The sequence below is a fragment of the Pseudorasbora parva genome, chromosome 4 (genome assembly GCF_024679245.1).
Source record: "Pseudorasbora parva isolate DD20220531a chromosome 4, ASM2467924v1, whole genome shotgun sequence".
NCBI classification, from domain to species: domain Eukaryota; kingdom Metazoa; phylum Chordata; class Actinopteri; order Cypriniformes; family Gobionidae; genus Pseudorasbora; species Pseudorasbora parva.
In genome coordinates, this window is record NC_090175.1 from 17,985,028 (window position 1) to 18,001,107 (window position 16,080).

Here is a 16,080-nt window from a genome sequence, read left to right on the forward strand (position 1 = left end):
CATCTTTACATCACAGCTAGCTATGACTTCCAAGTAATGATGTCACTTAGTTTGAACACGTCATTTTAAATTTTGATGGATTCATCCAACCAGCTTGGGTTGTCTGCTTAAGAATAGGCGTTTGGAATAATCTAACAAGACTGAACAAAACCATCTGTACTCGTTGATCGTTACAGGAAGGGTGGGCTTTGTGTGTAGCTCATACGACCCTGAGGCAAACAGTGAGTCACGCCAAGACTGAGCGCCAGTGTTGATTTCGTGGCGGTACGTCACAGATCCTCATATTTATTCAGCGAGGAGGCAGCGGCATCGGCTAAACTGGCTGCTTCTGGTTTCAAGACATAAATACAAAGCGAGACGCTGCGAGCAGGCTATACAAAGAACAGAGGATCGCTCTCCGCTTTACGCTGAAGACGATAAAGTCAGGTAAAGATCATACTAAATATGGTTGGTGTGTGTGTGCGTGTGTGTGTCTGTGTGTGTTAGTGTTACCGTTACAGTATTGCGTGGTTTGATGATGCGTGTTAACGGAGAAACGGTCAGTCCAAAATTGTAAACAAAACTGGACTGATCAGCGTTTTCATATTGGACAGTACGTGTTTCTTTCAGTGTTTTTCGGTTTATTCCCCCCCGTGTCCCCACCTTGAAATCGCAGTCCATTGTCAGTTCAGTTTGTATTCAGCTGCTTAATAATGTGCTGTTATAGTGGGACATGCATGACAAATGATCAGTCAGCTGAGCAAGATACAGTAAAGGTTGATTTCATTAAAAAAAAAATATATATATATATATATATATATATATATTTTTTTTTTTTTTGTGTGTGGTAAATGTCATAGGTTGACGTTTATTTTCGTATCACTGGAGGCCACTCCATATAACAGTAGTTATACGTGGCAGCGCTGATTCCACTGGACGCACTTTGTGCTGCTACTTTGTCAGCAGCCAAACTTCACTTAGGCTATCTCAATTCAAATTACCCAGTGCTTCTGGGTTTTATGAATGCACAGCTATTTTATTATTATTATTATTATCACAGGTTATAAATGAGCATAATACTAATAATAATAGGCTAATATAGTCTAGATAACTGGTTAATTTGTATTAAAACCTGTAGCTAAGCTACAAGATCTCCATCCCATCAGCGATTCCTCTGCCAGCTTCGTGAAGGATATCGTCTCGAAAAAGACAGTTCATGTATTTGGACTGATAGTCTTTCTAACAATTCCAATCTGCTTTAAAGAGTTAATGCTGTCTGTCATTAATTATTCACGTCGTTTCCAAACCTGTAAGACCTTTTTTCATCTTCAGAACACAAATTAATATATTTTTGATGAAATCCAAGAGCTCAATGACCCTTCCATAGACAGCAATTTAATTGCCACTTTCAAGGCAGAGAAAGGCAAAAACATTGTTTGTCATAGTCATGTGATTTCATGGGTTCAACCTTCATTTTATGAAGTGAAAAGAATACTTTTTGTGTGCTAAAAACAAAAAAACTTTATTCAACCATTTTTCTAGCTGGTGTCGAGCGTCAAGGTGGCCGAAAGTCATTAATTTTCAATGGGAGCGCGGCGTGTCTTGGACAATTTGGGCGTCAAGGAGAGTTGAAATCAGCTCAACTTTATGGTAATGAGCTATGGCACGGTTCGACCGCAACCAATTGGAATGTAGAAGTGCTTATACCCTATATTATACGAGGTTAACTTATACCCTACTTGTGGTCAGTCTGCCCATTAACATACTTGTTTGCTTTGCGGACCCTTTAAATACAGTTTAAAAAAAGACCAAGCACTCAATCTACATCAGAGCGGCAACGCGTCCACGAATCTTTCTACAGCATCGTTGGCAGGGCGGCCAGAGCGAATTTTGACGCTCTCGCTAGCCGCGGTGTGAACGCACAGTAATGCCGTTGACATAGCATAGCCTTGTTCGCATTCGTCGTGGTGCTTGTGTGAACAGTGTCAGCCAATGGCAAGCCAGAGCTGTGGAAGCACTGCACTGTTTCAACAGCGTAAGAGTCTGACCTAAGGTTGAACCACGGTAGACACATCATTTTAATGATGTATTTAATACCTTTCTGTGCCTTGAAAGTGGTACTTAAATTGATGTATATGGAGGAGCCAGAAAACTCTCGGATTTAATCAAAAATATATTTGTGTTCCAAAGATGAGCGAAGGTCTTATGGGTTTGGAACGACGAGTAATTAATGATAGAATTTTTTGGGTGAACTAACCACCATGCTGATGATATGAAGTGGGATACAGGGACAACTGCACAGTGGTGATATACATACAGGTCGTACAATGTGTGATTGGAGTGGCAGGCATTACAGAGGATGTAGGTTATGATTTCTAGGTCATGTGGAGTACCTCCCCAAAGCCCACCCTTAATCTGTGGCAAGTGAGGAGCCGGGAACTATGGTGTGGTTATTATACTGCTACAAGGATCACACTCAAGTCCATGATGGCTGGAGGTGAAAGTTCTGACAGAAAAAAAAAAAAATCAAGCAGAAGTACTATTGCTTCAGGCTTCAGCAAAACAAGAACAAATCTGAGCCACAGTAAGAATAGTGCCATTTGAGGTTTCTCAAAAGGGAGAATTCCAAGATACATCAGCTACTTCTCTTTTTATGTTAGGCAATGTCTCTGGTTTAGTTTTATTACTAAACACATTGTGAATTCATTGTAAAATTCACCAGATGGAGAAGCATCACCCCTTGTTCAGAAATTGCGCAAACATATTATATCACAATCTTTGTGACTTTTGAGAAAACATCCAAAAGCTCCAATTAAAGGGAAAGAGGCAACTGTGAACTCAACTAGTCGATACTAACTCATAACTTAGTGTTTGTTGAAAGAAAAAAAAGAAAAAAGTTCGAGAAAAAGTCCTTTTTTGGGTCATCTAATGTAGGATGAGAACAATGGAAACCATGCCTTACATACCTACTTTATCTAATTTTCTGCTATGGCTTCATCCTGACTTTACAAGACGTGGCCTTTTGCCTTGGCCTTGAAACCAGACGTACCACAAGGCAAGGATGTTCTCATGCATGCAGTGTTCCGTACACAAACCCCCTCGACCATGACCATTGCATTGATAAAAGGTGAATGTCTAGTTGTTTTATTAGGTACAGCTGTTTCTAATGCCTTAAGCAACTTCTGATGTGCTCCATGAACTAAAGCCCTGGTTTTATCAATGATGCCTGTCTGTTAAACACTGCACACACATTGTTTCACCTAAGATAGGAATGGTTGTTAGGACCTGCAGCTGCACTGAGGTTATCCAAAACTTTAAATTCCAGGACCCCATCTCTTCATCTCCCTGTAGAGCAGAGTTCCTCAAATCTGAAGGTCCACTGTCCTAGAGAGTTAAGCTCAAACCATGATCAAAGTCAATTTGATTTCTACCTGCAATTTTTCATGTAACTTCGAAGACTCTTGACTAGCTTGTTCAGGTGTTTTTGATTAAGGGTTGTAACAAAACTCTGCAGGGCAGTGATCCTCCAGGACTGGATTTGAGGAACCCTGCTGTAGAGTGTCCTTTCTATAGGAGTTTATGGTTGGGGGTCATTGATAAATGCCTCACTGCTTTTTCTCAGTTTAACAGGAAATGTCTCCTTGACCTACATGATGACATCACACATTCACATTCGCTAAAGGGACCCATTCACTAGACAAGCATTAATCCAAGAATCAGCGACCTACCATACTGTTGCCACTAACTAACTTTACAAAAGCTGCTTTAAAATCATTGCTTTGCTTAAGCCATAAAATGTCAAAAATAGTATATGGGCAGCTAAATTTTTTTTTAAGTTAGGCTATCTTTTCCAGAATCTGGAAAAAAAACGGCTTTCACTCTGTAATTTTGGATTTACATCCGCAGAGCTTCTCTATAGTCTAGTTGTTTTTTTAGCTGTAGGCCACACACCGAGATATTTCCAGCTTGTTTCACTGTATATCTGTGTCTTAAGATCAAAGTACAGGGCTCCAGACTGCGACCAAAAGGTTGCCTTTTGCAACCCTTTTTCCTGCTGGTATGACACAATTTTGTTAGAGGTTACACCGGTGTGACCTCTACGGGGCCCAAATAATAAGAGCTGCCAGTTATATATGAGAAACATCAAATGACAAACTAAATGAAAGCGGAACAGAACTGCTCTATTCGTTTGAGCTGGGCGGCCTGTTTATCGGATTGAAGAAAAAAATAGACAGACAGAGCAAGCTCATACATGGGCCAATCTCAATCACACGACACTTTTACTACACTAATAACATTGCTAGTGGTAAGTGTTCGCTGCAGAATATTTAGTGGAAACCAGGAAAAACAAACATATTTAACAAAACATATTTAAAGCTTACTTATATTTTATTCAAGGCCTTAAAATTTGTGAATAAATACAGTTGAGGTCACAAATGGAGAATTCTTAAGAAGGAAACAACCCATTCATGTAGTAGCACACAATGCCGCCATCATGCTAGCAAACCTGTTAACTAATAGCGCTTTTCCACTGCGTAATACGTCTCGGCTTGGCATGCCTTGCTTTACTTTGACTCGGGTTGCTTTTCCACTGCAGTTTAGTACGGCTTCAAAGTCTGATCGTTATAGCTGCCGTGACATTGTAAACACAACACATGAGCATATTGATGGAAAGGTGTTCTTGATTCTCTGCATGTGGATGTATGGCAAGCCGTTTTTGACTTTTAATCGTTCACAGGATATGAATTGTTGATATCATAAATGCTATTCTATCATGCTATCATGGATGCTTTTCACTGCAAGAATAAGTAGTTTGTTTCTAGTCGGTTTGGGGTCTCGTTTCGCAAATCCAAGTAGTGAAGATTCTCTCTGGTCAATCAGTGATCTGCAGTGTTTTCACATCACACTGTACATTTACATTTTTACATTTATGCATTTGGCAGACGCTTTTATCCAAAGCGACTTACATTGCATTCAAGGTACACATTTTACATTATTGTCAGTTTAAGCTCTCCCTGGGAATTGAACCCATGACCTTGGCGTTGCTAGCGCCATGCTCTACTGGTTGAGCTACAGGAAAGCCTACAGGAAAGCTTTATTATTGATACAGCTCACTTGAAACCTCAACCGGGGTGGTACTATTTAAGTGTCATACTGAGCCGTACCATGCAGTGAAAAAACGCCATTCATGTTCTGATTGTCATTGTGTGTCAGAGAAGCCGCAGGCAGCCCTTCCTGTCCTTTCTGCAGTCTGATAACAAACCCTGTTGAAGAATTTGGCCTGTGCAAACTCCCAACAGGAGGTTATTGTAGTGTGTACAGAGAGCATTGTAGCCACAACTTCATTCATTCAAATAATAATCATTCACAGTTGTTAATCTCTTCCTCATTGCATGCGAACATCTATGCCTACTGGGTACAATAACAACGTTGACAGATAAGGAGTGTGTGGTTGTGCATGTTCCTAACTGGCTGGATCCAGAGTGGTACATTACTTTTTCACTCTGATGTCAGGAAAGATTACAGTAAAAGTTCTGTTTGGTCCACCATAATAACATCCTGCTGTATCTATAACAATATTCCATTCCCACATTCAGGTCCCTCAAACAATAAACCCCTCTTTTGAGGTCTGTCCAACATCAGGTGAATCTTTTTTTTCTTTTGGCTGTCACACATAAGCTGGTGTGTTTATGTGAGACCTTGCCTGAAAAGCCAGAACGGAAATGTGAGGAGCGCATTTATTTCCTTGTGGCTATCACAGTGCAGTTATTTTCACAGCCACAGAGCTTTTCCATTCACTTGTGTAATGGATTGACATTTTACATTCTCTAGTATGTTGTTGTAAGTCTTTTGCCCTGGTCCGACATGGCATCCTCAGATGGGGAAGACAAAGTGAGAATCAAACTTACACTTCACCAACATTCTTATTCAGCAAGGCAGGAGTGATATAATCACTCTCACCTCATACACAAGAGGTTGGAGATAAGATACCTTATTTTGTGAATAGTGTTATCTAAGGCTGTGCTTTAAAAAAAACACTGTTGCAGTCGGTCCTTTGAACCACATGCTCGAAGATGTAAGGTTCTGTATGTTTATGTGCTCTTTTCTTATGAATAATGTCTATTATTAGTCTTGCTTGAGGGCTGGATGTTTGCTCTAATGGTTTCTCCTCATCTCATCCTTCCCCAGATTCCCTAGAAGAAGAGCTTGGACGGCATGCAAAGTTGCGAAATATCTTCAGACAGCACTGATGATCCTCTTAGTAGAGCCCTACGCAGACATCGACAACCGCGAATAGTAGTTATTGGCGCGGGCTTGGCCGGCCTTGCCGCCACCAAAACCCTCTTGGAAAACGGCTTCACCAATGTCACGGTGCTAGAAGCCTCAGACCGAATCGGAGGCAGAGTGCAAAGCATTCAGCACGGTGAGAATAACAGTGTTGTTATATGCAGCATCCATTTTATTTTTTCTAACTTCAAATTCAGCATCATCGTTTTTTTTTTTAGATCAGAGAATGCTTCTTTTTCAAGGTGCCATATCGCCCTCTCTCAACAGGTAAAACCACTTTGGAACTCGGAGCAACCTGGATACATGGGGCAAATGGGAACCCCATCTACCACCTGGCTGAGGAAAATGGGCTGTTGGAGCACACCACAGAGGAGGAGAGGAGTGTGGGCCGCATCAGCCTCTACGCCAAGAATGGTGTGGCTCACTACCAGACCAACAACGGCAAGCGGATCCCGAAGGATCTGGTGGAGGAGTTCAGCGACCTGTACAATGAGGTGATAAAAGAGAGCCGAGTGCCTGGTTTTGTGCAAGCATTTGTGAATTATAAGCCTTAAATAAAACACCCTGTTTTCACCTGGTATTAAAACTTGTTTTTAATGATCCAATCACAAGTGGTCTTTCAAGGTGCATTTCTACTTCTATTTGTATTAATCAGCTAACATGACGGGCATGCAGTGCTTTAGTGCATACAGGCACCACTTCAGAATTAATATCATTTTGCACTATATATGTGGTTACATGCGTTTTTAATAGGGGTCGTGGTGGTGGTGTGTGGTGGGTCCAGGCCAGTAGAAAAAAAAATCCATTGCATTGAGCACTGCTTCAGTTCTGTGGTTGTTACCTCATCCTGAGCTGCTGTTCTTACAGTGTTTTGCAACATCCGTCTTTTGTTTGGGACTAATATTTCTTATATTTTGCATCTTGTGTCATGAAAACAGCTTTTTTGCTAGTTAATGAAATGTTGGCTAGTTAATAAGAGACACTTAAAGGGATAGTTCACCCAAAAACATTTTTTATCTTTCAAATCTTTTAAAATCAATAGTCATCAAAACGTAATTTTTGGTTAAACTATCCCTAAAGTAATGTAATATTTATGACTATAGTGTATTCCATCCAGACTAACGCTGAGTACACACTACAAGATATCCGTGGTAATTTTTGGAACGATTTCCCGCCTTCCAACATTACTAAGTAAAGTCCAGATTATCTTGATGGTTTTACAAATTCCCTTATCAGATTTTCATTTGGTGTGACTGAGTGACTGAATCGAAGAACGGCAGAGTCGGAAATCCTATTGTGTGTGTGTGTGTGTGGGACGACGACGACCTGAAGGACAAACGCGTGATCGCTCTGGAGATTATCATGTGAAACGAAACAATACCTAATATCAGAAAGCGAACTGACGGTTACATTTAAAGTACACGTTCACACCGTCTCTATGACTTCATCCAAACCCCACTATAAGCACATTTCTTCTTGCCGGCCGTCTGCCATGTTCGTTTACTTTAAAGTCACATTTGATGTGAGAGATTTTACGAGATTTCCCTTGTTCGCAGGCGAAATTAATTCACAGTTCATGCACATTCTCTGTTGTTTGTGAATTGAATCTTTCCAAAATGGTTAAATCTATGATTTCTTATAATATTTTCAAAATCTTTTAGTGTGGCCCCAGCTTAACTAATGGAATAAAACCCTTGTTTGTGGTAAGGAGAGCTCCATGATCATGATCTGACTCTAGGATCTCTCTCTCTTAATCTTGTCGAACAACCTCCTTTGAGCAGGTGTACGAGCTGACACAAGAGTTCTTCCAGAACGGAAAGCCTGTTGGAGCCGAGAGTCAAAACAGTGTGGGGATCTTCACACGAGATGTGTTGCGCAAGAAGATCATGCTCGATCCTTATGACTCAGAGAGCACCAAGAAACTTAAGTTATCTATGCTACAACAGTACCTCAAGGTGGGCGAGGCATTAATGTCTTCAGAGAGATTTTTCATAAGCAAATCATAGTTTGTTTACTCATAGGATAGTTAAAAATCAAGATATTCCAGTCTCTATCTCTGATTTTTCAACTAGAGGTGTGGCATCAGAAATAGCCTAATTCCTGTCATAAGCAGATTTATTGCAAATCTATGACAACAAAACACACTGCATGTGTCCTAACCTATGTAAAAAAAACAGTGATGTCAATCTTGCGGCCATGCATATTTCCTACTCTGTTGCAACAGTAAGTTTGTCTTGTGAAATGCAAAACTGTAGACTTCTGGCCACAGAGGTGTGGATTTCAACAATACTGCAGTTTAATAATGTTCCACCCTTTTACCTCCTAGACTCACAATTGGCTTGTATTCACAATTTGTATGATTTAAACTTCTCTATAAAAGTCTCACACTACTGTTTGGTCGGGTTATTCATAGACATTGTGAAAGTACTAAAAGCTCTGGATTATTGAGGTAAATGTAGGACAGATATTAAATGTCTTCATGTAATGCTAGAGGTCATGGGAAGAAGGGGCAGGACCAGAAAAAGCACTCAGCTGGCTATATGCCTGCTAGACTATGTCTGCTTGTGTTTGTTTACAGCAATATCATTTGAAACAGTAACCTTAGAGTAAATGGTGTTTAGCAAGCAGTAAATGAAACTATGCAAGGCTATACATAAAGTGAAGAATCACATTATCTGACTCAGTATATTTAGTTTTATTGCCAATAAGTACCTTAACAGCAAGATGCTGGTAACACAGGTTTGTGCGCAATTTATTTATTAATATCTTTTGTGCCTCAGGTGGAAAGCTGTGAAAGCAGTTCGCCCAGCATGGATGAAGTGTCTCTAAGCGAGTTTGGAGAATGGACAGAGATTCCCGGCGCTCACCATGTCATTCCTGTTGGTTTCATTAAAGTCGTTGAGATCCTGGCCCAGGACATCCCAAGTCGTGTCCTCCGCCTCAGCAAGCCTGTCCGCCGCGTCCATTGGAACTGCAGCTCCCAGGATGCAGAGGAAATTGACGACCAGGCTGACCATAACCAGGACCAACGGCCCAGCCCTTCGCCAGTCTGTGTGGAGTGCGAAGACGCAGAGTGTCTGCTGGCAGACCATGTGATCGTAACGGCCTCTCTTGGGTTCCTGAAGAAAGCTCATGAGACTCTCTTCTCCCCGTGCCTGCCACAAGACAAAGCACAGGCCATCCAGAAACTGGGCATTAGTACCACTGACAAGATCTTTCTGGAGTTCGCAGAGCCCTTCTGGAGCCCTGAGTGCAACAGCATTCAGTTTGTTTGGGAGGACGAGGCACAACTGGAGAGCCAGGCATACCCAGAAGAGCTGTGGTATCGAAAGATCTGCAGCTTTGATGTGCTGTATCCACCTGAGCGCTATGGTCACATGTTGAGTGGCTGGATCTGCGGTGAAGAGGCTCTGCGCATGGAAAGGTGTGACGACGAGACTGTGGCGGAGATATGCACTGAACTACTACGTCAGTTCACAGGTCAGCAAGTGTAACATTCATTATTTCACTGTAACTATACAAGTTTCCGCAATACTATGCAAGATTCTTAGTATTTGGGTGAAATCCTGTTTAAACTGATCTCTAATCAGGGTGTTACAAAGCAAGACAATTACACCTCTCTTAATCTCTCACTGAATTTCAGACTCCCTGTTTCCCACCACTAAGACATATTGTTGACAGTTCTTGACAGCGGTTTGTCATTAACAAAAGACCATTGTTTAATGTGTTTTTTGCATAATGAATTCAGCTCTTCACCACCTTTCCCTCATTTTTATAATCCCCTATATTGTTATGTCTGAGAGAGCTGCACTTGGATAACAATCAAGGTAGATAATTTCCAGCTGACAGGAGATTTGGGTTCAGCAATTTAATGTAATCAAGTCGGTCATCCAAACAAGGAGTCAAGTGTTTTGCACATTTAACTAGCTATATTTTTCCCACCAATGATTGCATTTTCAGCCTTTCCGTGTTCTCAATGCCATAGGTTAGGGGAAGCTATGACATCTAAAAAAAAAAAAAACCTGAATCTCCCGATCAAAGGACGTGAAGAAGCAGAACCAAGCGATAGCATATGCACGCAGATGCACATATAAGATAACACAATTATCAACAGGTTACTGAATGAAATGTCGACCCAGGACGGGGACTGAAATGCTGGCTCAATCGACTCATCTATGTTTTGATCATTGTTCTGATTGAATCTGGATCAGATTCAATCAGAACAGTGATCAAAACATAGTATGCTACATGTAGTCTTTGACAAAAACATAGATTTTCTTACCTTTTGGCTCTTTTCTTAGCTTTTGGAATAAAGTTGCTTTTTACTTTTATCTAGGATTTCAAAAGGAAATTTAACAGCACAAAATGTTATCTACCAACATGACATATGTCTTCTTAGGACGTTACAAAATATACTGCGCAGGAATAGACTTTACAGGAGAAAACACTTTTTCAGACTGCATGGAGGTAGCCAGCTTATATCCGAGGAAATCAAGGGATCAGGCTAAATGACTAGATACAGATTGATGCATTTAAAATACATGGATTTAAAATGGATTTAATGTCTTGTCTTTTTAAAAGTTTGAAAGAACCTAATGTCAAACTGATTTTATATATATATATACATACACATATATTAATTTATTTACAAGTTCTAAACAAAATTGAGAACGTAGAGGTAAATTAATACTCAAAAGAAATCCTGCATTACATTTTCTGATGTGTAGGCTAATTGTTGAAATATGATCCCCAGAACTTGTACCACCCTGCAACTATGAGCTGACAAAGCATAATGGGGGTGTTATTATTTAATTATAATACAAGTTCTCAAAAAATTGAGCATGTAGAGTTATAGATAAATGTATTCTCTAAAGAAATTCTGCTTTAACACATTTTCTGATGTGTAATTATTGAAATATGATCCCCAGAACATGCACCTCCATGCAACTATATGAGCCGACAAAGCATAGTCTACTGGTGGTGTCATTATTTAATTACAAGTTCTCAAGAAAAACACACCTTAGAGTGTATTCTATATATGGATGAAAGTTTTCGGCCCCCTGTTCAAATACACTGGCGGCTGGCGCAGGGCTGTAACGTCAATGAGGCTGCGTTTGTAATTTTGACTTTAATCTCGAAATTATAGAATTTTTTTTTTACTTTGCGGTTCAGGGCTTCCGTACTGGAACGAGTGTCGGCCTGCTTAGTTTATTTTGGTTAGAGCTTAGGCTTGCTGCGATAGTCTGTGTTACCGGTGTTCAACTGGTTACACTCAACTTCACTATGAATTAATAAAAATTTACAAAGGAATACATGTGGCTATAATTTTGATTAAAAGCAGCAGCTCTGTTCTTCCTTTTGATAAATTGGATGTTCAGATATCCCTACCACTAAATATTCTTTGGGCCATGAAACTTTTATGAAAATAATCAGAAATGCTGGTGCTGGCTGGCAAAATGCTGGTGGGGAAAGAGTTAATGTTATCGTCTTGTCATGCTTATAAGTTTCTATACTTATGTTTCTTGTCACTTATAATATTTCTCAGTGACAAGAAAGCTCCTGTGAAATAAGGACATAAAATGACCTTTGTTAAAGTCAGGGTAAAGTAGACAAGAGCTCTAAAGTTTCCAGGGTTGTGTTAAATATTGAGTTATTGAGTAAACAACTCTGGTTTCTCTTCCATTGTAACCCTTTCGTGACAGTACACCTAGTCAGACATAAGGGTCAATGCACACATTCTCTGTAGATTACGTCAACAGGCTGAAATGTCCCCTAACTAGGTCAGTCTGTTTTAATCCAGAGCCACAGCAGGTTCCCCTCCCATCTGCTTCAATCATATGTAATTAGTGCGCTTAAATGGGATTTGATCACACCTTATCACTGGTAATTGAAAGGTCCTCTAATTTCTGTAATTAAATGACGTAAGACTCACTACCCTTCATTAATCAGCACGTCTACTAAAATCCATACCACCACCACCCAAAAAAACAAACAAACAAAACAAAAAAACAGATCAGCATTAAGTTAGTGAAGTACATTTAAAAAAAGATGGATTCCTGCACAAAGTCTCTGTAAAATAAACATTTTAACAAGCACAAAAAAAGAGTAACGTATTGTAATGAATAGTCCATTTATTTTCATATGTTTGATGTTTCCATCAGGGAACCAGAATATTCCTAAGCCAAGACGAATCCTGCGCTCCTCGTGGGGCAGTAACCCCTATATCAGGGGTTCTTACTCATTCACTCAAGTGGGCTCCAGCGGCAGAGATGTGGAGAGGCTAGCTGAGCCATTGCCTTATATTAAGAACACTAAGGCTCCGGTGAGTTGAAATTTCCACTGAGTTTAAAGGTGCAGCAAGCGATTTCTGATAATCATTGTTGAACACTGTTGATATTTTAAACCAACCCAAGCAAACACACCCCTCCCTTCATTGCTCCGCTCCCACAATGCAAGAGTGGATGCATTTTTATCATAGCAAAAGCAAAGCAAAATAATAATTCGCAGAAAATAAGTGGAGATGGCGAATGAATAAAAAGGAAGAACAAATGAACAAAGTACAAGCAAGAGTTCTTTGTTAGCTGCCAGCTGCACACATTCAAAACCAGTGATAGTCATATGGAGGAGAAACAACTAGAGGTTGACCGATTGATCGGTGTTGCCAGTTAATCAACACTTGCTTGAACAATCGTTTAGTTTTTCTGGGTTGCATCTGCTGCTTGAGCAGCTGAGAAGGGTCCGTTGTCATTATACAGTACGAAAGCGGCCACTAAAGGCAAAATAAAAACCATCACTGACACCTTGTGGCGTTTGTTTCGACACACGAGGTTGCGCGCTGCACGGAGCGGGACACTTCACAGGGGTATTCCAGAAAGCAAGGTTGACTTACCATCAAAATACCCTGAACTCTTGGTTTATTAAAAGGTTCAGTGCATAGTATTTATGAGGATATATGACAGAAATGCACCTCTATTACCTTAGAATTATCTGCTTCTATCTACATACCGGTACATATGTAAGGTCCCCTTACAGTGAAATTGTCATGTTAGCCCTAAATGGACACAATTCTCTCTATGACGTTTTTGTCCTGTGTCCCGTAGCTTCTCTATGTTCTCTGAAAGGGAGAGGTGAGCGCTGGATGATGCAATTCACAACCTCATCTAGATTCTACTAAAATTCACACACTGCACCTTCAACCCAAACCTTGCTTACTCGAGGTATGCTGGTTCCAAAAACATGTCTGTGAGTAAGTTCAGACTCGGAGTATGATCCCAGTAACACACAAGACAGTCTTAATGGAGCAATGAATCAATGATTCACCATGGAAACAAATGCAAAGAAAAAGGAGGTTATGCTCCAGTGAAGGTTATGTTCAGAGAGTTGCTATGACTATGTGTATACCCTCAAAGTTACCTCAGTTTAGAACCGAAAGTTGAGGCTATCCACTGGCTTACTCTTAAAAATACCTGGGTATGTCACATAACCTGCTTTCTGGAATACCCCTCAGATGCAGATTTAAAACAGACATAAACAGTATGTATACACTACACAGTCATTTATTTGTTGACTAGATGCTGCATTAGTGACTAGATGCTGCATTAGTGAAGAACAGCAGTATGTTTACCGTCAAGGCTGAGAGGACACTTAAGCCCCGTTTCCACCGAAATTACCCGGAACAAATTGTCCCAGGAACTTTTTTCCCAGGAACTAAGTCCCACCCCTGATAGTTCCTGAACTTTGGAAAAGTACTACCTCGCAAGCAGGGCCGTTTTGAGGGGGAAATATTTACCCGGAACTTCATTTAGACCCCGAGTCCTGCAGTCGAAACACAGAGTACCGCCCCAAAGTCCCTAGATCCTGGAGAAAGTTCCTGCGGTGGTTAAAATGCTTAACATTACATTAGTAGTATCTCAAACAATTAAAACAGTATTACAAAAACAAACACAACTGACCCAAATGATTAATGCCACTATTGTTACTATTTATTTGCATTAAGTTTATATCCAGCTGATTGCTTTAATGATTTCATCATGCAGCGAAGTCACACATTTAAAGCTAGTGATGTGGGACAGCAAACTATCATCATGCAGCCGACAGAAACAAATAAACAAATCAGAAATGCAACCGTTCAGTTATTTTTTTATCGTCACTGTAATACATATTTGGTTATTTTGCTGCTATGGTGTGAAATTTGTTTGGCTTTAAATGACATGGTAACCACCAGATTCCATTTATAACAATAAATGAGGTTAATACGGCGGCAGTGGCTCAGTGGTTCATGTAGGTTGTCTACAAACCAGAAGGTTGGTGGTTCGATCCCCGGTTCCACCTGACCAAGTGTCGAAGTGTCCTTGAGCAAGACACCCAACCCCAGCTGCTCCCGACGAGCTGGATGTCGCCTTACATGGCTGACATCGCCGTCGGTGTATGAATGGGTGAATGTGAGGCAAAAATGTAAAGCGCTTTGGATAAAAGCGCTATATAAATGCAGTCCATTTAATACAAGTATTGGTCATTGTCAATTTCAACATTTACCAATACATTTTTACATTTTAAAGTTTTCTAATCTTTTAACATTAGTTAACGCAGCGGGTGTCCTTCCAAGGAATAAGACTTTTTCTGATTATTATTTTACTCAAAGCCATTTTAATCTTGTTACCTCGCAGCATTGTTAAGATTTCTTGACTGCTCTTAAATTCAGGCTGACCCAAGTGGCTTGCGCAGTGTTTTTTTTTAAACGTGTCATATTGAACTGTGGAGTGCTGAGACTGAAATTTGAGTCAGATGAGAAGGTTGGGTTGTACACAGGCCAAAGCAAGTACAAGCACACACATATACTCACACAAACATGCTCAGGCCAATTAAATGTCTGAAAGGAACAGTCTGACCCAACAGTACACACAGCACAAAAAGAACAAGCGGCTGGAGAGTGAAGACCTCACTTTTCTATATCGGAAAGATTGAGACTCATGCTAAAAATAGCCTACTGGGCACTAGGGCAATAATGTTGTAGAGCATATGTTTGGTCAAGCTAACCTTTTGTTGTTCTTTTCTTCTATCCAAAGCCTCTACAGGTGTTGTTTGCTGGGGAGGCCACCCACAGAAAATACTATTCCACTACCCATGGTGCTTTGTTGTCAGGACAGAGGGAGGCCAACCGCTTGATTGAGCTGTACCAGTACTCCTTCGGTGCAGAAACCACAAAGCCTAATGTTTAAAACAAATCGCAACAAAAACAAGAACCACTTACTAGTGACAAAAACAAATGTGTTACGTGCTATCTGTATTTCAAATGATTAAATTATGTATGAAAACCTAGTAGGGGCATTAAACTAAAACAATAAATCCTCTTTATACTGTACTTAGATTAGCGCTCTGTAGATTTTACTTGAGATGTACTGTACAAGGCTGCCATATGGCGCTTTCTCTGGTTTTTATTTTTCAGATTATTTTTAACCAATGTTAATGTTTCTATAATTTAACAATTTTTGTAAGTGCCTTCTGTATTTAATTTTATGTCTTTAAAAATTTAACAACAAAAAGACTTGATATAAATAAAGTGTATGTTAATGTCAATAAGCATGACTTTTCTTTCCAAGTCGGTTTCTGTTTATTATTCAAATGTCATTTTTTTTAAATATTGAAATATGATTGAACTAATTTCTGAAACGTAGAACTTCTGCAGCACAAATATTAGTACAATGATAAAATGTTTACAGTTTTAGTTCTATACCAAAGAAGAACTCATGCTGGACTATTAAGTGTAGACTCTTAGTGCTTTGCTCTAGTTTGAAACACACCACAAGGGATAGT

General features: G+C 40.0%; 1 protein-coding gene across 1 annotated transcript; it reads left to right on the forward strand.

Moving 5' to 3' along the window:
- Positions 1 to 268: 268 nt before the first annotated feature.
- smox (spermine oxidase) lies at positions 269 to 15,846 on the forward strand. The gene is made up of 7 exons (XM_067441158.1): positions 269 to 426; positions 6,169 to 6,403; positions 6,535 to 6,761; positions 8,049 to 8,222; positions 9,048 to 9,747; positions 12,429 to 12,589; positions 15,333 to 15,846. The coding sequence occupies exons 2-7, from the start codon at positions 6,196 to 6,198 to the stop codon at positions 15,483 to 15,485; spliced, it is 1,623 nt and encodes a 540-aa protein (XP_067297259.1). The 5' UTR covers positions 269 to 426; positions 6,169 to 6,195; the 3' UTR covers positions 15,486 to 15,846.
- The last annotated feature ends 234 nt before the right edge of the window (positions 15,847 to 16,080 follow it).

Excerpts from the sequence above, each read along its gene's own strand:
- smox (XM_067441158.1), top strand. The coding sequence starts at position 6,196 with ATGCAAAGTTGCGAAATATCTTCAGACAGCACTGATGATCCTCTTAGT. Across the intron at positions 6,404-6,534 it reads AGTGCAAAGCATTCAGCACG|GTAAAACCACTTTGGAACTC; the intron begins GTGAGAATAACA and ends CTCTCTCAACAG. Across the intron at positions 6,762-8,048 it reads TCAGCGACCTGTACAATGAG|GTGTACGAGCTGACACAAGA; the intron begins GTGATAAAAGAG and ends TCCTTTGAGCAG.